This window comes from Vitis vinifera, chromosome 7, assembly GCF_030704535.1.
Source record: "Vitis vinifera cultivar Pinot Noir 40024 chromosome 7, ASM3070453v1".
NCBI lineage: Eukaryota > Viridiplantae > Streptophyta > Magnoliopsida > Vitales > Vitaceae > Vitis > Vitis vinifera.
The window spans coordinates 20,572,805-20,596,244 of record NC_081811.1 but is presented as its reverse complement, the minus strand read 5'-3'; the positions used below and the strand labels follow the sequence as shown (position 1 = coordinate 20,596,244).

The following is a 23,440-nucleotide window of genomic DNA, read 5'->3' as shown; positions in this document are numbered from 1 at the left end:
TCATATGTCATTGTGGTAAAGCTTTATCACTCAATAAGAAAAGTACTAAATTCATTATATTGTAAAAATAAATCATTAAAAAGTTGTATAAATTTCTAAATTGAGTCACTTAAAATTTATATTATGAAAATATATAAATCTATGTTTAAACACTTTTTGGAGGTTTTTTTTTTTCGATTAATATTATACTTTTCCTCTTATTTGTTTGATTTCATAATTAAAATATCATACTCATTTAGGGAAGACAAAAAAAACTCATTGAAGTGGATGCCAACAAGGATTATCCTAATGCGATGGGAATAGGAAATAATAATTGAGATTGAGGTTAGGGATGAGAAAATTTTGGGGACAAGGTGGGGGATGATGACCCTATTCCCACCAATAATTGTTAAAAAAAGTAGAATTAAAAAAACCCTAAATCCCTAACCCACTTAGTTGAATTACATCCTTTCTTACCATTAATGTTTTGAAATCCAAAATATAGGGAAATACGGACACACGCCGTCGCAGCAATTGTGTGGTGGAATCGCTGCTGTGAAGTCCACATCTCAACCCCACAACTACAAGTACATTAAATAAAATCATAATAATTATTATTATAGTAATATTTAGATAAAAAGACAGTAAATTCGTACTTTGTTGTTTTCTTGTTGAGAAACTCGCCGGTCCATTAGGTTGTTAAACCCATCGCGGTACATAGACAACAAGAAGGCCAAGTTGATGAATTGTGGACGTTGATGATGACACATGTACGGTGGGCAAGGTGGGAGCGGTCAACTTAAAGGTCGAAAAAAGAGGAGGATATGAAAATGGTACCTCATCGCCTCTCATTATAGCGTTTATCCTTTCATTTATTTCTTTTTTCAATTTTTTTAATGTCTTGTCTGCCGCTGACTCTTCATTTCCTCTCTAGGTCTTTCCGGAATCTCTGGAATCTCCTGAAATCTTCTTCACGAGTATGGTTAGTACTATGTGATCATGAAGGTGATAATCTCTCTAATTCGTGTTGTCCTTGTTGTTCTTTTTGGGGGGGTTTTGGGTGTTTTTTTTTTTCTTTTTTTTTTTTATTTGTGTTGTTGTGGGTTTTGAGTTTAAAGTTTTGCTGGTAGTAGATCTGGGAATCAGAGTGCATGGTTTTGTTTATTTGATTTGTTTTGGTGTGGCTTTGATGAGTTTTTTCGAGATTTGTGTGCTGTTTTTTGTTCTGTTGAAGTGCATGCCTGACTCTACTTTATCGTGTTTGGTTGCGGAGAAAATGGAGGAAAGGAAAAGAAAAGAAATGAAAAATTGTTTGATTGTATATAATATGGGTGGTTTTTCATTCTCCGGGACTCTAGAGGAAATGAATCTTTTCCTAGTTGAGGTGATGACATCTAGTTGGCTTAGTTCATGTTTGATTTGCTTTTTGTTTTTTTTTTTTTCTCTTTTCCTTTTTTGGGAAGCTAAAACCGGATAAAGCATTTTATTTTATTGTTTTTTACTTTCTTTTCTCAGGAACGAAAGGGACGGATAGGGGGTTTTTAGGCATTATGGTGGATAAGCTTTTTTTCTCTCTCTCTCTCTTTTCTTCAAACCCTTCTGATTATATCAAGTGCTTCCTCATTTCAAACCCTTCTGATTCAAGCTGTGTTTTTCAGATTTCATGCTTGGAAGATGTTGGATTTACTGCCAGTGGCGTTTTGGGTGAGTGAATGTTCTGGTGTTACATTTTCAATGAGTGATTGACTCCAAAACTTGCAGTTTGAGAATGTCCTTGTTGCTTTCATACTGCCATTTGGGTTGTGTATTTGTTTTAACATATATAATTGTGGAAAATTGTTGAAGCTTCTGGCAGTTTCAGATGATTGTTTTAATACTTTGGTAGTGATTCTTGCTTGGTTTGAAGTTTCATGTGATACTACTTTTATTTTGCTGTTATCATGCATGTGATACCACTTCCTTTTATGTGTTGAAATTTAATCATTGGATTATTTTTCTGTGCTGGCTTTTGTCTTGCTTGTTATTAGTTGCAGAGAAATAGGGTGCTAGTTAAGATTTGTATTTTGTTTTTATCTTTTGCCCCTTCATTTTTTGTGACTAGCGCCCTAGTAGAAAAGTCGAAGTTCAATTTTCCAAAAGAGCTAAAGTTAGGCTTCTGAAATTGAGTGTTAGCTTGTTGTATTTCATGTTATCTGGCTCTATTCTGAGGCATTTGTTGTCGGGTTTTTAGAATTGCTGTTGCTGATTATTTGTTCTTTTGTTGTGGATTCAGATATCTTTTTTAGATTTGAGGCTAGGAAAGACTTTGAGTTAGTGAATGTTCTCTTGCTGCTTCAAAGATGAATAAGGGGGCTCGATCTCTTTGAGGGTAAAGGTGTTCCTACTAATTTTCAAGGACTTTTGTATGCTCTCTTTCGTTGCTGTGGATAGTTGGGGATTTTGGGGAAGAGAAATGGGATGGTGTTTGTTTTTCTGAAAGAAAATTTGCAAGCTTTTGACAGCTTATTGCATTTTGAGATTAGAAAGCATCTTTACCCTCTTTGTCCATCACCTTTGTGAGAAAACTATGGTTGTGGGAAAATTTTCAGTTTAATAATTGTTTGCTAGTATATTTTCTTATTGTGTTTCCTTGCTCCGCAGATCATTAGTTCAAGCAGTGACATGTAATTGCTTGACAACGAGAGAGAGCACGCTAGTCAGCATTCATGCGAGGAACATGACTGTGTACAGGCGTGCTCTCTCTCGCTGTCATACAATCTTCTCATCAAGGCTGTCTTACATATTCACCTTGTTCGTGAGCGTTGGACCTCAAGGCATACAGACCAGCAGGTGACCTTTCCTGTAGCTGAAATAAATGGGTTCGTCTTCAAAATGGAAATATGTAGTATTTGATACAGTGAAGAACATCATTTAGGGTGCAGTTTTCCATCAATGGATTCAGTAATTTGGCTCTTCAATTCTGCATTCTTGTGTCAATCATTCGCTATATTCCTGTTATAGAACTTCCTGATATGCCAAAAACCAGTGCTAGAATTTGAATCCTGGAAGTTGAGTGCAGTCACCCTTACGTTTTTTTTATAATTACATGGCTCCTTTGGGGATGTCTGAAACTACTCTGCATTTATTGACATTATAGTTTGGCCTAATGACTTCTGAAAACCATGGCGCAATATGGCCAACGCATGGACAGGAAATTACATAAATTGTTCTTTGCAAAAGTGTCAAAACTGATTTGTCATTTGCACATTGCTTTGAACTTTGCATTAAGAGAATTCACTTGCATATCCTTATATTGCTACATGGTCATCTCTCCTTGCCAAAACTGGTGCTTATGGCTTTCAGCTAAAAATTGAACTATAGTTTATGCATATGTTGGAGATGCTAGGAAAGTGGAGTGGATTGCACATCAAAAGAATTAGCATAGTGACACAACAATGTATGACTGCAGGAAAAACTGCAACTATAATTGAAGAAACTTTAATCTTCACTTTCCAAGGATCAAGGAGTTTCATATTTAATGGAGATTCCTATAAAAGAAAAATTGATAGAAAGAGTTCTAATCATTAGAAATATCCATATCTTAGGAAGTAGAGCATAAAATCATATAGGTTAAAAGTGGATTTGGAAATTGAAATAAAAACATTAGCTTAAGCCTACAAAAAGACTATCAGAATATGGTATTGGATGGTCAATAAGGGTGAACATTTATGTGTGTATTTTATGTTGAGATTGCTTATTCCAACTTTGTTGAGTTGTTCCTGAAGTGAGCATGTGGAGCTAAAATATTGCAAGTAGTTTGGAAAAAAATGATTGGAAAACTTTTCGTTTTGTAAAAGAGGAAAGTAGAAAAAGTGAGTTAAAGTTCATCCCTTGTCATAAAAGGAGTGAAGGATTTAACACAACTCACAACATACTAAATAATGATGGAAGACTGTAGATGGTTGAACTTACTCGAAGGATTCACTACCTTTATTCTTCTTCCAATATAATTTGGCAAGCACACGTGTATATTTAGTCTTAGGGTATCATCAATTGTTGGAATGCAAAATTCAAGAGTTGATGATTATGTTGGTTAGAATTGAGAGAATTTAGGAGTAAAGATTTTGAAATGAAATAGATTGTTTTCGCCATTGTTATCTTGCGGATTGGATTATCTAGATGAGCAGTATTTTGTGCACTTTGAGATTTGCTTTTAGATGAGTCACGAAGTACACACTCTGAGATTTACCTTTTGAGATTCGTCGAGAAAGCATCTTTTGAGACACAGAGAGTTCTTTCAGTTTAGATTTTTCAGAAGTTGGTCATGATGCATCGATTTCTAACCCACTGATCTCAGCGAATGATTGATTTACTGGTTGTTTTAGCAGTGCGAGCACCCTAGATATTGGGGCATATTTCCCTTCCTAAGCTCAGTAGTCCAACCCTTGGCATTTTGAGTATAGGACTTTGAGCCCATTTACTTCCTATCCGCTTTCGAGTTGGTCTTCTTTATCTGTTCCTTTTAAGCCCTGAGTCTCGTAGCCCTGAGCTATCCCTCTCCTCTTAGGCCTTGAGCCTCGTAGCCCTGAGTTATCCATTCCTTCTAAACCTTGAGTCTTATAGCCTTAAGCTATCTGTTCCTTTTAGGCCCCAAGTCTCGTAGCCCTGAGCTATCCTTATCCTCTTATGCCTTGAGTCTCGTAGGCCTTGAACCTCATAGCCCTGAACTATCCATTCCTTCTAGACCCTGAGTCTTATAGCCTTGAGCTATCTGTTCCTTCTAAACCTTGAGTCTAATAGCCTTGAGCTATCTGTTCCTTTTAGGCCCTGAGTCTTGTAACCCTGAGTTGCCCTTCTCCTCTTAGGCCCTGAGCCTCATAGTCCTGAGCTATCCATTCCTTCTAGACCTCGTGTCTTATAGCCTTGAGCTACCTGTTCCTTTTAGGCCCTAAGCCTCGTAGCCTTGAGCTATCCATTCCTTCCAAACCCTAAGTCTTATAGCCTTGAGCTATCCATTCTTTCTAGGCCTTGAATCTGGTAGCCCTAAGCTATCATTCCCTAAGGACCTAGAGTCTTTCCAGCCTTGAGCTAAGCCTTCATCATTTGGTTGCCCATGAGTGGGTTGACTAGAGATTGCATATCACACTCTCCTTCTAATCGATCAGTCATAGAGCCTGGAGCTCATAGCCCTAAGCTATTCATCATAACCCTGAGTTACTCATTGCATCATGACCTAGAGTCGTTCATGCCATCCATGGCCCTGAGTTATTCATCGTGACCCAAAGTTACTCATTTCATCCATGACCTAGTGTCATTCATGGCATCCCAAGCCCTGAGCTCATGACCCGAAGTAGTTCGTATCCTTCACATCCCTGAGATGTTTCGTTTTCACCATTCTAGCCACTTGCGAGGGGCCTGATTACTACCAAAAAGTGCTATTTTGTAGACTTAATTATAATGGTTTTAAGCACCTTTGAGTAGTAATCATATTCATTTAACCCAATTAATTCATTAAAGTCCTTAGTAATTGGTTTTAACCATTTTGTGGCAAGTTTACATGTTTTTATCAGCTTATGAATCAATTCAAGAATGCCAAATGATGGAGGAGCTACTTGGACAAGTTATGGCAAAGCTTTTGGAAGCTCAAATTCATGAAGAACCAAGCTTTGGAGCTTCATAGCCCTTTGCCTTAGTCGTTCAAAGTATGCAAGGAAAGAGCACTGGAGAGAGGAAAAACAGAGTGAAGAAAACAGAGGACAGCAGCTGCAGTCTTCATGCGCACTTTTGGAGTACTTTCCGAAGTCCATTTTCTACATTCTATATACCATTTGAAAGCTCAGGAATTCAAGAATCCAATGCTTCATATGGTGCACGATTCGGAGTTGAAATGAAGGAGTTACAGCCATTGCAAGACGATCACTCCAAACTGAAGGAAGCATTTTGCAAAGTGTTGCGGAATCAGCCTTTTGTTGCGAGAATTTCGCAGCCTTTTTGCACAGTGTTGTGGATTTCCTTCTGAAGGTGCCCGATATATGCCGCAAGCTGGAAGCTGAGAACCTCAAGGTGGAAGCCAACTTCGCAGCCCTACAAGAATAGCTTGATGTTGCGAAGTGATTTCGCAGCCCTCTTGAGTGTCTGCGAAATCTCGCAGACACCATTTTCTCTTGCGAAATGGTTCCTGGAGCTTCCTGATATTTATGCACCGACTCTTTTAGATCTTTTCTTCAGATATTTTTGTATAAATTTCCATTTTCTCCTTGTATTCAGCCACTCATGTAATTCCTTAGCTAGGAAGTATCCAAGGAAGGGTAAATTACCTTCCTATATAAACTCTCTTGTAAACACTAACAAGGGGATGCTCGGAGAGATGTAATCCATCGATCAATATATAGAATATACAGAGTCTTGCTCTGTTTTTCCTTCTCTTTCATTTTTCATTTCTTTTTTATTTCTAGCCAACCAAACTCTGAGGATTTTTCCACAGAGGATGAGAGACTAAGCTTTTTGTCTCTTGGAGTGAGGAAATCCGGGTAAGTTTCCACATGTATAATTTGGAAGTTTTGTTGTTTTAGTTTTTAATAAAGAGAAAGTGTGACTCGTTAATGGTTTTTATCTTTTTAGTTAACTTAAAACGCCTTTAATTCACCTGGGCCAACACTTGGTAAGGCAAGTGATTTCCGTCCATGGAGATGCACTAGTTTACCCCTTGCGAGCCTCTGGGAGGTGACTTGAAGGTAGGATTTTCTAGAATAGCCAACACTTGGTAAGCTTTTGGACTCTAAGGAGACATCCATTAGTTATCTCTTGCGAGCTTTTGACGGGTAATCCAAGGTTAAAGATCACCTTGAATGGCAAGTGCTAGGTGAGAGGCATGAGTCATTGCAAGATGCATCAGTGAGAGGGATTTAGAGTTTGAACCCATTAATGGGAAGCATCTGTACAACACCAGTTAGGGAATTAACTATATGTTAATTCTCTAATGCGAGGAAAAGAAACAAGTGACCGGAACTCCCTTTTTGTATGAGGAATCTGAGCCTAGTGATCTGAACTCCAAGAAACATATTTTTTTGTAAGTAAAATCAGTTACTATTTGTGGTTAGTTTAAAACCAAACCTTTTTCATTCAAACATCTTTATGTTTTCTTTTAAAGCTAACCTTGAAATGAAAATGCACCAATTCAATTTTGAATTAATATCATTTGCAAAGTGAAAACTCATCCCAGTGAACGATCCTAGAGCCACTATACTATAGTAGCTTTGTCTTTGCTACCCTAGTATATGGTGTAATAGGTTATAAATTTTGTTGATTACTCCCTCAATCAAGGAGCACCAGCTGGACACGAATCAGCTGAGACACCAATTGGGCACGAATCAAATGGCGCCGCTGCCGGGGATCGAACCCCGAATCAAATGGTGCCATTGCCACTGCCGCTGCTAGGGACGAATCATGGCCTTGATGTGGCACCATAAGTCGGAAAACATTCTGATCGACTATCCATTTAGAGCCCTGAGCTCGCGATCCTAAGTTGTTATTCTTATTTATGACCCAGAGTCATTCTTAGCATTTAGATCCCTGAGCTCACGACCTAGAGTCGTTCTTTTCATTCGTGACCCAAAGTCATTCTTAGCATTTAAAGCCCTAAGCTCATGACCCATAGTCGTTCTTTTCATTCGTGACCTTGAGTCGTTATTCTTATTTTTGACCTACAGTCATTCTTAACATTTAGAGCCCTAAGCCTTAAGCTCTGACCCAGAGTCGTTCTTCTCATTTGTGACCCAGAGTTATTCTTAGCATTTAGCACCTTAAGCTCACAACCCAAATTTGTTCATTCTCATATGTGACCCAAAGTCATCCTTAGCATTTAGAGCCCTGAGCTTACAACCCAGGGTCATCCATATCATTTAGAGCCCTGAGTTCACGACCCAGAGTCATCCGTATCATTTAGAGCCTTGAGCTCCAGACCAAGAGTCATCTATAGCATTTAAAACCTCGAGCTTCTGACCTAGAGTCATCCATATCATCTAAAGCCTTGAGCTCCCAACCCAAAGTTATCTATAGCATTTAAAACCCCGAGCTTCTGACCTAGAGTCATCCATGCCATCTAAAGCCTTGAGCTCCCGACCCAAAGTCATCTATAGCATTAAAAACCCTAAGCTTCTGACCCAGAGTTGTTTATATCATTTAAAGCCCTGAGCTTCTGACCCAGAGTCATCTATAGCATTTAAAGCCCTAAACTCACAACCCAGAGATGTTCTACTCATCCACGACCTAGAGTCATGCATACCATCTAGAGCCTTGAGCTCTTGACCTAGAGTCATTCGTAGCATTTAAAGCCTTGAGCTTTCGACCCAGAGTCATTCATAGCATATAAAGCCTAGAGTTCCATGACCCAGAGTCATTTACCCCATCCATGACCTTGAGTCATTCTTTTCATCCCTTTCCATCTTTGTGCTATTTATCACACTTTTCTCCCTTCATTGTCATCCCTCCACATAGAGTCATCCCATCCATGTCATTGTAACCCCATCTTTTGACCTTGCCACTTCATGTGCTAGGACAAAATTTTTGGTCTTTTCCTTTTAGTTCTTCGGTACAGTTCACTTCGTTCCACTCATTATTTGTATTTCAACTCACATTCTCTACACATGATCTCTATTGAAGAGGGGCATATTTGTAGAACCTTCATGTTGTCCTTCTAGCACATGTCCTATTATGTGTTCGTTTGGTACTTTACAATAATTCCCTGGTGGCCCATTATTACTCATGTAGTTTATCTTTTATGAGCCACCTTGGAGACTCTGATTGAGAGATTTATCTAACCCCATTGTGACCCTTGGTAGCCCTAATTTAGACTTAGGCATTGTCCTAAACATCCTAGACACTTTCCAGCTTGCACACATTCATCCTAGGTCACTTAGGCATTTTTAGAATAGGTCACTTGGACACTTGTTTAGGTTTGATTTCCTGATTGCTTGGTTCTTTAGGTTGATGAGTATTGGCCTGTTTTTGACTTTTGATTGCATGAGATGGTCTTTTGATACTTAATTATGTGAGTTTGATGTTTCGATTTTCATTATTATCGATTGCATTAGATTGGCATTTCATTTCTTTTGATTGCATGCGTTTGATACTTGTATTCACATTTTTGTTTGTTTATTTAAATTTTCATGAAGTTGATTCCTTTATTTTTGTTTTTATTTTTATTTTGCATGAATTAATATTTTGATTCTCCTATATAGCATATGATTGTGCAATTTCCAATTTTATTCCTAATTTTATTTTTTAATTACTATTGCATGATTTCTACGCCCCCTTATTATTTTTTTATTTTCGCATTAGGATTTGATCACTTACCAAACAAGACACGGGTTGCATCCTTGAGGAAATCTCCAAGTAAGCCACGCATATATGCACTTCCCATATCCACATGCATTCAAAAAGGAAGCATAATATTCAATGAGGGAGAGGCTGCCATAGAAGATCCCCACTTCCCATAAGAAGAAGATCTCTATAGGCTGGTTGTACTAAGGGGAATTTTAGGGATCCTCACGCAGCCATAGAAGGAATGGGCTGCCATATAAAAAAGAATATAAGAACAGGGAACGGAGGACTCCCGAGAGCATGCATAGATTTTGGAGAGCAGCAGGGGACTTCGGACAGCAGATTCGGTTGCCTCTTTGACGCACCAAGAGAGGATTTTCTGAGAAACACACATAACAGATTTCTGGGCTGCTACAACATAACATGCATCATTGAGGCTTCTCCAACAGGCATGCATTATCAGTTTTGAAGGGCAACATAGCACATGCCATGCTAGATCTATCTAACACAACACGAAAGATTTTTGGGGGACAGAACACACACAGCTGCATAGAAGAATAATCCCCAATAGGTAGATTGAAAGTTTAGTTTATGAATATTTTTTTATTTCAAGTTGATGATTGCATGCATATTTTAGTTTTGGATTTATTTCGATTCCATGATTCCAAGTTTCAATATTCTGTTGATTGTGTGATGATATTATAAATTTGAGAATTCGTGATCAATTGACTTTGGTTCCAAGTTCTGATTTTTATTGTGGATTTTGATTAATTTTTATTGATTATCCATGATTCCAAGTTTCATTTTTTTTTTCTAGGTGGATTGATCTTAAATTTAGGAGTTTGATTGATTATGTCGATTATCGTTGTTTCGATTCCAGGTTCCAATTGTATTTAGTTTGATTGGTTTTAGACTTAAGAGTTTGACTGAATCTCATCTTAGTCTATTGGTTCTAATTTAGTCGTTATTTTGATCGATCCCATATAATTTATTTTATGCTTCAAAGTCATTAATATTAGTTCTTGATTAATCCTATTTGAATTTGTGAGTTTTTCGGTGGAATTCAGTGGCCTTGTAATTGAACTTTTGTGGATACTTTTTTACGGTGAGAATTAGTGGTGAGTTAGTGGGGCAATAGCAACTATGTAATGCTTGGTTTAGAGGAGAAAAATGGAGAATTTTGGCTCCATTCTTACCACTTTAGTTTGCTTGATTGTCAAAAATTTTACTTTGTGATTTTGTTTTGTTTTGTTTTGCTTTGTATTTTTGTTTCTTATGTTTTGTTGTTTTCAAATTATTTTATTTTATTTTAAAATAAAATACTTTTCTCAAAAGATCCCTTTGAAAATTTATTTTAAAAATTCATTTAGAGTCCCTATAATCAAAATCTTATTTTCTTAAATAATATGCAACCATGTCTTGATCGATTCGCTTTTTTCTCAGTTTTCAATAAAAATTCTGGTTTTGAGTGGAATACGAATCCAAGCTTGTGGTACCAAATAAATAGGATAATTCTAGGCTAGATTTGTGTATATCAATTAGGGAATTGGTGAAACCCCAACATAAAATCATTTTTTCAAAACTCTTTCTTGCTATTAGTTTCCACTCAATCACCGACCCTTTCATTTTAAAATTCGTTTCAGCAATTTCAGAATATTTTTAAAAAATTTCCAAAACTTTTATGATTTTCCTCACTTCTTGAACTTGAATTTAAAATTTCATTTTGAGTTAGAAAGCAATTCTGGAATAGAAGATATAAACGAGTCTTTAGGAGGGCTCTGTTTTCACCCAGTTCTAGACACCCGAAATCTTTTTCTAAAAATAAAATAACAGATGACTTTTCAAATTTAATTCAATATTTTTTCTTAATTCTAAACTTCTTGAAATTGATCTTAGATACATAAAATATTTAAAAATTTTGCTTATTCGAGGGAGATACGATTTTTCAAAGTCGTACCTACTATACATGATGGATTCTGGACATCTGATTAGCTAAAGTGTTTTAAAAATATTTTTGAGTATTACCCGACCCTAGATTCATTTTTTATGTGATATAGACACTTTGAACAATATGTATGATTTTTCGTACAATTTTATGTGATCCCTTATTTTTTAAAACATTTGTTTATACATGTCACTATTTTTTTTACCTAATCTGGACCTTCTGAAACTTTTGGTGTCTTTGTTGCAATTTGTCATGTGAATGAGTGTTTGCCCTTTGGTATCTTGTTCTAGATGTGTAAGAGTGGTTTCCTGAAATTTTTCGTAATTAAATTCAACTCCAAGATATTTTTTTAGAAATTGTTTTGTGATTCTCCCTTTTCTAATTGGATGTTGATGATCTTGTACTTTACTTGAATCGATTATTTATTTTTGGAGTCATTTGACATACCTTGACTCAATTTTGGCTTTAGAATTGTATATTAGACATAATAAAGATATTATGCAATTTATACTTGTCCTAACCACTCATTGGAGGAATCTTATAAATTATGCATGCTATCCAGGTATGCTTTCTATCACTTACTTTTTGGAATTTTATTAACATGCATGTTGTTGTGAGCCATATCTATGTTTGATTCCATCCTTAGGTGCCTAGATGTCTATTCGATTTGCTCTGATTAAATATATGTCGTGTGCTATATTTTTGCGCTAACTTTAATGTCTTATGATAGCGCTTGAGAAGCAGTCCAAGTACATATCCTAACCTTCTTTTACGATTGTGATTTGATTTCTTTTTGGCATGCTAGTTCTGAAATCACCTTAGCCTACCTAGGTACCTCAATCAATTGATTAATTGCCACTTTTCCCTCGACATCGTCAATAGAGACCTCTTTAGGGCTTAGAGGGGTGCTACTTCTTAGAGGTACCTTCCCAGTAGGTAACTTGATTCCCGGACCAAGACTCGAGTTTTTCAAGACTTGTTTTTCCAAAACTATGGAGTCACTTCTTTAGGGTTTTCTTTCTTATTTTATTTTCCCTTTTAAAATAAAATAAAATAAGTGGCAACTCCAATATTTCCAAAACTAATTTTTCACCAATAAAAAATGAGTCTTGCCATTGAGTGGGGACACACATGAAAAATGCAAGTCCACACCGTGACATTAGGAGTCATATAGGTTGTACAAACTATCCAAAGAATAAGGAAGCAACAGAATCAGTTGGACAGGATGCAGGAAGGATTGGAAAGAAAATATTTCTGGGAAAACATTGTTGAACCTGGACTCTCACCTTAGCAGAAGAGACCTTGACACTCTCTTTGAACCTGAGTAGCATCTTATTCAATTCCTAAGACTAAATGTGGCTTATTTGGAGTCTTTCATGGCTGTTAAAAGTCTAACTCTGCACCTTAAAACCAAGAAGTATCGTGCACAGTGTATGCGAGAAAGGAATATAGAACCCTTCGGTGTTCAAGAACTGTCCCTTACTCCTTGTACAGCCCTACTCAGCTTCATTTTATAAGGTAATAGAAGTTGCTAATAAGCTAACTTGGACTACGCTTATCAATGAGGTTAGAAAAATCTAAGGTGAGGCCTTGATTTTCCCTCAAGACACCCTAACTACTGCCTAGAACAATAATCTAGCTGAGTATTAACTCTACTAACAAACTGGAAAATGACTCGAACACAAAAGATCCACTAAATTAGCAATAAAACAAACAAAAGATACACAAGAACAAACTGAAAACAATCATGAAGGTGATGATATTCTTAATTCTTTTTATCTTTGGTGTTGTTTTTCTTTTCTTTTTTATGTTTTCAGTTTGATTTTTTGTTGGTGGTAGATCTGGGAGTCAGAGTGCATAGTTGTGAATTCCCCAGATTTACATAGTTGTGCTTGGTTCTGTTGAAGTGCATGCCTGAGTCTACTTAGTTGTATTTGGTTGCAGAGAAAAATGGAGGAAAGGAAAAGGAAAAAAGAATCTGATTATTTATGAGTGGTTTTTCATGGTTTGGAACCTGGGAGGAAATGAATCATATATCCTTTCATAGGTGAGGTGACTACATTTATTTCACTTAGTTGATGTTTGGTTTGCTTTTTGCGAAACTAAAACGGAGTAAAACATGTCATTTAGCATTTTATTTTCATGTCTTTTACTTAATGCTCTCAGCAACCAGACAGAGGGTTAGAGTTTTCTGGGTATTATGGTAAATGACATTTTCTTATGGAGTTTGAGCTAGTTATTATGCTTTGTAATTTGTCATGCTGATGAGTCAGGCCGTGTTTTCAGATTTCATGCTTGGAAGATGTTGGGTTTGCTCCCAGTGGCATTTTTGGTGAGTGAATGTCCTAGGTCCACATTTTTAATGAGAGTGATGGACAAACTTGCAGTTTAATATCTTTGTTGCTTTTATACCAATATTTGGGTTGTGTATTTGTTTAAAAATCCACGAATGTAGAAAATTTTATTGAAGCCTCTGGCATGTTTCAGATGGTTGTTTTAATCTTTTGGTAGTGGTTCTTGCTAGATTTGAGGTTTCATGGTTCAGAGATCTATCTTCTGTCTTGCTTGTTTTTGAGATAGTATATATCAGATTTAAGTTTTTTACCTTCAAATTCTGTCTATACTTTGATAAACCAAGGTATGAAGCTTAACTGTTCAATCATATGCTTATTTGGGAAAGATTCATCTCATAGTTCAGTCTTACCATGCATATTAAGGTTAAGGTTTGTATGTTCTTTTTCTTCGTTTTTTTTTTTCCTCTAGTAGAAAAGTTGAAGTTTAATTTTCCAAAAGAGAGCTAAAACAAGGCTTCTGAAATTTAGTGTTAAGCCCATTGTGCTGTCCATGCATTTGGAGTGATATCATTTTGTAAGTGTGCTGTTGCTTCTTAGAAAAAATTTTTGCATACAGTGACGATTATGTTAAACTCTTTATTGATGAGCTATCTGTTTATTATTTGGAATTTCTTGCTGGAAAAATCTGGGTGTCATTGGGTTTTACTGATTGTCTACATTTGTTCAGTACTTTTTTTTATTCTTTTGTTGTCGATACAGATATGATTTGTGAATTTGAGTCTAGAAAGACTTCGGGTTTGTGGATGTTCTTTTTGACAGGATTAGAAATATTTCATAATGCTTAGAAGCATTTTCCGACATATATTAGGTATTTGGAAAAATTTTGATAATCACTTGAAGTAATTCTTAAGTAAACACCTTATTTTTTGTTATATGACGTATTACTACAAATATTATCAAAGCACTTTTTTATTTATATCCAAACAGTAAGAGATCTTCCTTAAAAGAATTTCTAATAGAAGCATTAGTAACAAAAGCTGTAAATATTAAAAATGTTTTAATTAGAACCACTCCCAAACATGCTTTTAGTAACATTTCCATTGTATATGTTTTTACAAAAAAATAGTTAATAATTGAATTAAAAAAGAAAAAGTGTCTTAAAAGTGCTTTTTGATAATCAAGTTAGGTTGGTTAGGTTTATTGCTCTCTGACAATCAAGTTAGTTATGGAGAAATAAAAGGGTCAATGGGTAGATGTGCAAATGTGTTCACCTGCTTTTTGGAGAGCATTGCTTTATTTTTATAGCTTCTTCATTAGATAGAATCATGTTTCCCTAAATTGTTATCCATCACTAGCCATATGAATGTCTAGTTGTTACGTAATCAATGTAGAGTTTGTTTGTCACAACATAAATACACAATATGATTATAAAAGATGAACCTAGAAGAAACTATTCAAAGAAAATCCAAGGGGTACTAAAATAGATGCTAAACATGGATGCATATCTATGTATAAACGAATAAGATGAGAAAGCTAGGAAATGACTTATCTTGTGCTTTTGTTCTCAATTCCAAGGAAAATTGATTACTTAAGTAGATTTTGTGAAGGATATTATATTAAGTCACTATGCTAAAAGGAATTGCATTACACATGTTATATTTTCTTTTAATTTTCTAAGAACTAGCAAAGTTCAACTAGGATGATTGGAGCCCAAATATGTGCTCCAATCACAAATAAATAATAAAATGTATGTAATAAAGAAGGCTTAAATCATTCAATTTAACCCGAATTGGTGTTAAGACCTTAGTTAGATATGGATCTAATAAATATTCAAGGTAAAGAGATGAAAAGAATGCAAAGTGAAAAAGTGATCTTCAACCAAGATAGAGAAAGATAGAGGATCAATCAACTATTCAAAATGAGATTTGAGACTTGTGGGGCATGAGGAGAGCTTAAGAAAAGGCATGAGGACCAAGGAATGAGTGTGATAGGTGAGAACTTAAGGTTATGGAGGGATTTTAGAAAGCAAGCAAACATTAGGGAGAAGGCTTGAAGTTGTGGTTAAAAGCACAAATGGAGATTCAAACTCAATAAGAGAATGTGCATACATACCTGAATTTGAACTAATTTATGGGATGTTTTCCAAGGGATTTTTTTAGGACATGCCACATATAGTTTTGAAGAAATTCAATGCTTTAAATGGTTCATGAATCAAAGTTGAAATAAGGGAGATATGACTAAAAATGTGGAAAATGGGAAAAGTTGAGTTCAAAATTGACATGTGATTTTCAACTAGACTTCCCCCAATTGAAGTTGGCCTTTTTAACCTTGAACTAAGCTTCCAAATTTCGAACAAAGCTCCTCCAAGCTTTCCTACTTCAAATTTGAGGCCTTACAAGCACCAACTCACCTCAAAGTCAAACAAGCTTTGGTGTGCAAAATATCCTTAGGTTAGATCTTTATTATTTAAACTCATTCATTCTTAGGTTTCAAGGGATAGAGACGTAGCGGGAGATACTAAACTCTTGTTTTTCAACTTTCTTTTTGATAAATTTTATTTTTTTTTCTTTTCCATTCTTTCCATTCTATTTTCATAGCAACCAAACATGGGTTTTCTAGAGAAGTCCTCCACCATGTTTGTTTAATTTTATGTGATATGGAGATGCTCACATGAAGGTGAAGAATTCAAAGGTAAAAAATAATAATTTATTTTTTTGGTTTATTTATGTTTTTATGTTTGAATTGGTAGGAATAAAAAATCCTCTTTGTTAGTTCTCTTAGTACAAAAGATTCTTACCGAGGTACTAGGTGATTCTTGTAAAGTCCTTGATTGCAAATTAACTTGATTTATTCCTTTATTAACAAATCTATAGCAAAATCTACAAGATGGTTATGAGCTTAATTTTGATTGGATAAACTTAAAACTAAGTTAACCAATATATTTAATTGGTGTAAGAGATCCATTTTCCATATTTTAAAACCTAGTTCTAAATGTGTATTGGTCTTAAGATTCAAATTCAATCTCAAGTAGATTTTGATTCTAAAACCTAGATTACATAATGCTCTGCTTGTCGAATTGATTCAAAAATTGATTGTGAAACTTTATTTTATTTTATTTATTTCATTAAACATTTTAGATTTGTTTTTTCATCATTTATTTTAGATTAGATTTTTATTCAGTTTAATCGAACAATTAATATTTTTAGCCTAAAACAAATAGATGCATTAGTGTTGATCCCAGAGGATGAAAAACTAAATATTACAAAACGCAATAATCCTACTTCTAGTGTTTCTTGATTAAAGTTATTACATATATTAGGTTTTAATATTTTACTTACAACAAAGATTTGTAGTTAACCATTGGATTAAACTTGAAGTTTTATTATTTAAACTCATGTTCATATTATAAATTGATAGCCAAGAGAGTTAGTAGTGCCTCTTAAAATTTCAAAACTTTTTATATTGGGAAGTGTTTATTTCTTAGGAAAATTTTAGGTTTTGAGTTAAAAAAATATGTCTAAATGAGAAATTCTTCCACAAAATATGTTGATTGATTTTTCATGTCCATCTCTTCTCTTGTTTTTCATCGATTGATATAAAACCTAAATATCTTCGTATGTGAATATCAAGAAGACGTGAAGATTGTGTTTAGAGGGCATTCAAAGGGATTCCACATGAAGATAGTGGGTGATTGAGATTCTTAAGGTATCAAACTAGTTGCCTAGAAGAGGATTAGAGGTTTTAGATTGGGTAAAACCTCATATTCAGTATTTTCTTGATAGTGGATGTTACAATTTTGATTAGTCAGTAGTTTTTTATCTCTTCAAAAAAATTATAGGTTATATCACTCAATTTTGATTAGTCAGTGGTTTTTTATCTCTTAAAAAAAAGTCTAGGTTATATCATTGAGTGTCTCTCGTTTCCCTTACTTCTCTTTTATATTTTTACTTTGGTTTATTTTATGACTTAAATATCATCCAGAATACCATTTGTAATGACTCACTCCCAACTATATAAATATTACACCAAAACAAACTCCTACATTGGAATCCAAGATCAACTTCGATACCATTTATAATTACCCATACCCAATCATGGGTCGATCTAGACCTCAACAAACTTTCACACCTTTAAAATGTATCTACAAAGTTAAAAGGAGGTCATACATATATACAACACTTTTTTTCCTATCCAATGTGGGAACAAAACAAAGTACATAGTACTAAATACTTTCTCTACTATCTAAAGTGGGATATCTCAATGTTATATTTGATTCCAGAAAGTTTAAAGAAAATAGTTAGAGAGGAACAAAAGAAGAATAGAAAAGATAAGAAAAAGTTATAAAGATTTTATTTTATTTAATTGTAAATGGTATGCCAACAACATGAGACTCACCTAAGACAACTATCATGTGTAATATCTTATATGAACCACCATTTCTATTTTGTTTCTCATTGAAAGTGCATATCCACTTAATAACAGAATGACTTCCTCTTTCTCTTTGAATAGTCAAGAAGGAAACAAATATAACAAATGAGAAAAATGATATATTCCTTTTTGTCCATATAAAATTTTTATAAAAATCAGTTGATTGAAATATAAAATTTGAAAGAAAATTTTAATTTATAAATAGCATGTTTTTCATAAACTATGTCAACCTTTATTTTAAGGAAAAAAAAAATCTTTTAGGATTTTACTCCTCTATTATCTTACCATTCTTACCCTTTATATATATAAAATTTAATAAAAAATAATTTAAAAATAATAATTTTTCTTTCTTTTATATTTTTTTATAACCAAACATATGCTTAATATATATATATATATATCTATATATTACCCTAATGATACTTCCACTCAGCTGCGGAATTTGAAATAAGAAAAGCATGTTATTTGGGATATGGGTCGAATAAGAAAAGCAATATGAATGACTCCATCGCTTGGGAAATGGGTCTTGATCAACCAATCAAGCTTTTCCAACCATGTCCCACCAAAGAAATTATACTTGATGGCCTGCTTTAACTCAGCCAATTAATCAGCTAAATGTGGAGCAAAATTATCATGTTAGCAATACCAAAATGTCCTATTCACATTGCATCATATTACCACAATAGAATATTTCTGTCAAATCTATGATGATTTCAAAATCAAATTTGGTGGCTTTAAACTCGAAAAAGAAAAATCCAACGCAAGTCACAAAAGAAGACGGATTTCATCTACTTCTTGATGCTCAACAAGTTAACTCATATGTGGTATATTTGTCTTCATCATGTTTTTACCTCATGCCTCATAGGGCATTCCTATAAAGGGTCATCATCACTCAGCTACAATTATTTTTGTAGTTGTACTTCTGGATTGTTCATCCTTCACTATTATATATATATATATATATCTCCTAGAAAAGATTCTATCATCACTAAGCCACACTTATTTTGTAGTTTTACTTTTGCATTATTCATCCTTCACTACAATATACATAAAGTGGGTCATTACAAAAAAAAAAAATTAAATAATTATGGGTATTCCCACTTATATCTCATAATTTTGTAATCGTATCAATCTAACAGCATTACTAGAAATTGTGTTAGAAACTAAATATGGTTGTATACCAATCTCATCTACATGCATGTCTACTAAAACCATATTTCATAATCATACTATTAGGGTTCTATATCAATTTCATCTACTTGTGTCATAATATTATCTTTCATACTCGATCATATTGTTAGGATCATGTTAAAATATCAATTTAATCTAAAAGTTAAGAGTCCATTGCGGTATATTTCTTGATTTTTTTTTAAAATAGAAACATGTATATAAATATAGAGCATCTTATATAAAAAGTATAAATTTAACTTGTATCTTCAAAAATCAATTTCAAATAAACTTAAAATTTAAGGTAATAATTTTTTTTAATATTGTAATTTTTTTAAATAACTTTTTGAATCATCATTTTTTTCTCAATGTCAATCTTCAAGAGTTCTTGTACCTTATACTAAAGCTACTATAATTTTTTTATTTTAAAAATAAAAAATAGAAAGTGTATAAAAATTGGACACTAAGTTATGATATGTTAAAATTAAGATAAAAAAAAAAAAAATTGTTGTTGAAGCTGATAAGTCACTCAACTAAGTATAATAGAATCCACGTTACATAGGTTTGGGATAAGAATGTTGAGTGTAAATATATATCGAGGTGTTTAATTTTTTATATTTCAAATTTAAGGATATAAGAATAGGCTGAAAATGATATTTGACATAATCAAGAAAAAAAATATTTAGAAGTACTTAATTAGAAGTAGAAAAGATAACATAATCTTAATAAATAAAAAACCCTCTCATTATTTTCTCTTTTTCCTTAACTTTTAAAAATGAAGAAGGAATCAAAATAACCAATATTAGAGGGCAAGAATTATAGTAACCTTATATGGAGATGATAATGAATAAATAAAAAGCAATAATAGGAATTTTGGGAGAAGAAGATTGCTAACTCTTTTATAGTAGTTCAACAAATCGCTTATATCCACTATTCTCAAACTCCTGACCAAGTAAGGGCTTTAAGACCTATACCACAAACCTTCAATGTTTGTAGTTGGATTTTGAGGTTCCAATAACCTTTACCACTCTTCAACTAATCAACCAATAACTTCTCTCACAATTAGTAGATGAGAGTGAATTTATGAACTCTAATCCTTATGACAAATTTGACTTACAATTCAAGAAAAAATTAGGAAGGACTTGAAGGCAAACAAAGGGAATTTGTAAATTAAGAATTAAATGCACTTTTTAATAGTTTTGAATGAAAGGAATGAGAGGTTTTTTAATTGAATAGAGTAGTTCTCATGCTCATAAATGCTCTAAAACACTTCAATTTATAGATTTGCATCTTAAGGAGCCTAAAACCCTCAAAAGGGCTTGATTGATAAAGCAACTGGTTTGATCGTTTTATTAGTTGTTGTGCATTTCATCCATTGGTAGGTGACCATTAAGGTTCAAACTCTTTGCTAGTTGAGCATAACCTATTATATGAGGTAGAGTGTGCAAAGTGTACTTGGACTGATTAAGCCCAATCAGCTCAACCAATTACTCTCTACCCTAACTACTTAGGTTATAAAATATTCGATAATCCTGATGAAACTTCTAACAACTTGTGTTCAACATTTTCGAATTTTTTAAGATAAGTTTAGAAAGGATTTGGCTCAAGGTTTTAATTAAAAACAAGAAACCATCAAAATATCGATGAAATTTAATATTTTTATGTTCAAAGATTGATAATTTTAAAAAATTTAATTGCATGAACAAGATGTAAACTCAAGTGCATTAATAAATACCATTTTTATAATAAGTTTTAGGTTACTTTAAGTCTTCATGGATCCCAATTGTTCATGGTATTGATTTTTTTTCAAGGTTGTTTGAGTTTACGTTGAATTTTCAAGGGTGAACTTGAAATAACTAACTTGATTTGAACCATTAGTAACCTTAATCCTATTTTGTGATCATCAAAACTCGATTAAAAAAGGTCTTAGGGCTAACAAATTATTTTTTTATATGTTAAAAATTCTTCTTTTAACCTAATAGACCGGTCATCTATCTATCCAACAAAAAATTAGTCATTTATTCAAATGGCAACATATATCATAAATACATGAAAAAAAAAACAAGAAATATTCTCTCCTATTTTTCTCTTTGTTTACAACCTTTGCATTGTCGGCAGTATATTCTTCCTATGTCATTGTGGTAAAGTTTTATCACTCAATAAGGAAAGTACTAAATTCATTACATTGTAAAAGAAAAAAATTCATTAAAAAGTTATATAAATTTCTATATTGAGTCACTTAGGATTTATATTATGAAAATTATAAATCTATGTTTAAACACTTTTTGGAGCTTTTTTTGTTTGTTTATTTCTATTAATATTATACTTTTCATTTTATTTGTTTGACTTCATAATTAAAATATCATTCTCATTTAGGGAAGACAAAAAAACTCATTGAAGTGGATGCCCACAAGGATCATCCTAATGGGATGGGAATAAGAAATAATAATTGAGGTTGAGGTTTGGGAAAAGAGAAATTTGGGGACAAAGGGGGAGCGGGGGACTCATTGAAGTGGATGCCCACTAGGATATTCATTACATTGTAAAAAAAAAGTTCATTAAAAAATTATATAAATTTATTGAGTTACTTAGGATTTATATTATGAAAATGTATAAATCTATGTTTAAAATTTTTTTGAAGCTTTTTTATTTATTTATTTATTTATATTAATATTATACTTTTCCTCTTATTTGTTTGACTTCATAATTAAAATATCATTCTCATTTAGGGAAGACAAAAGAACTCATTGAAGTGGATGTCCACAAGGATCATCATAATGGGATGGGAATAAGAAATAATAATTAAGGTTGAGGTTAGGGAAGAGAGAAATTTGGGGACCAAGAGGAGGGGGGGCTCATTGAAGTGGATGCCCACAAGGATCATCCTATTGGTTAGGGATGAGAGAAATTTGGGGACAAGGTGGGGGGGACTCATTGAAGTGGATGCCCACAAGGTTCATCCTAATGGGATGAAAATAGGAAATAATAATTGAGCTTGAGGTTAGGGATGAGAGAAATTTGGGGACAAGGTGGGGGTGGGTGGAGGAGCTCATTGAAGTGGATGCCCACAAGGATCATCCTAATGGGATGAGAATAGGAAATTATAATTGAGGTTGAGGTTAGGGATGAGAGAAATTTGGGGACAAGGTGGGGTGGGGGGAGGGGCAATGACCCTATTCCCCACCCCAATTTGTCAAAAATCCCTACCCCACCTAGTTCAATATTGGGAATGAGAGAAGAATTACATCCTTCTTATCATTAACTTTTTGAAATACAAAATCTCTGATATCTCAAATTGTGTAAGGCTATTTCCTTAACATTGCATTCTTCAAGGAGATGTTATTCGGTTTGAATGAGTAAAAGAAAGTATTAAAATTCTTTTATCTCTTACACAATTACTAAGGGCTTCTATTTGTTTATGAAATATGTTTAAGAGATTTACAACTTGGTTAAAAGTGATGGAGTGATAAATGACATACAACAAAAATTACAAACTAATCTCCAAAAAATCAAATTTGATGATTTTTTCCATTAAGGTTCGTTTTGTTGTTGTGTCCTCAATATATCAAAAATCACCAATATATATTGTTGATATGTCGGCCTTGATGAAATTCAATGTGTCCATTAGTGTATATATTTTACCTATATATCCTATCCATCTTCTCTAATACATGATATATTGATGATATTTTCGTCATTGGTTGCATGTAAACCGAGCAATAATATAATGGAACAAGAAGCCTCCAAGAGTTTGAAATCATTCAAAAATCAAATTTTGAAGTAGAGTTACATTTGGTAATTAAGTAATTAAAACAAAATTTTAATTTAAAAAAATATATTTTCTTAATATCAGTGTGAAATATATATATATATATATATATATATATATATATATATATATATATATATATAATTTGTGGACTATTACCTAATTACCTTGTTTAACCGAATTTGTAATATTGAGATCTTTTTCCAGTTATAGAAATTTCATAAATAAGTAATAAAATTGTGATTATTTAAAATAAAGAAATGACATATTTAGTTTTTGAAAAGAAAAAATGCAAAAAAAACAACATTTTTTCTTATATTTGGATATCATTGTCTAAAGAAAAAAAAAACCAAGGAAATAAAATAAAATTTAAAAATTATATATATATTTTAATTTTAATTTGCTTCGACCCGGGAAATACGGACACACGCCGTCGCATCGGCAATTGTGTGGTGGAATCGCTGCTGTGACGTCCACCTCTCAACCCCACAAGTACATTAAATAAAATCATAATAATTATTATAATGGTAATATTTTGGTAAAAAAAATTGGTACTTT

General features: G+C 33.4%; 1 protein-coding gene across 16 annotated transcripts; it reads left to right on the top strand.

Annotated features, from left to right (window-relative positions):
• Positions 1–809: 809 nt before the first annotated feature.
• LOC104878355 (uncharacterized) lies at positions 810–13,774 on the top strand. 16 transcript variants are annotated; one of them, XR_009466177.1, is made up of 9 exons: positions 826–984; positions 1,253–1,363; positions 1,495–1,532; positions 1,638–1,683; positions 2,252–2,353; positions 2,620–2,808; positions 9,298–9,850; positions 13,169–13,271; positions 13,511–13,774. XR_009466177.1 is itself a non-coding variant. In XM_059738288.1 (5 exons), exons 1-4 carry the CDS (start codon positions 876–878, stop codon positions 13,269–13,271), a joined length of 447 nt encoding a protein of 148 aa, XP_059594271.1. In that variant the 5' UTR covers positions 826–875; the 3' UTR covers positions 13,511–13,774. The 16 variants fall into 16 exon arrangements, 3 of the variants coding, with proteins under 3 accessions (XP_059594271.1, XP_059594272.1, XP_059594273.1); XR_009466176.1 differs by lacking the exon at positions 1,253–1,363 and having other exon boundaries at positions 812–984; positions 2,252–2,347; XR_009466180.1 differs by lacking the exon at positions 1,253–1,363 and having other exon boundaries at positions 826–961.
• Positions 13,775–23,440: the final 9,666 nt, after the last annotated feature.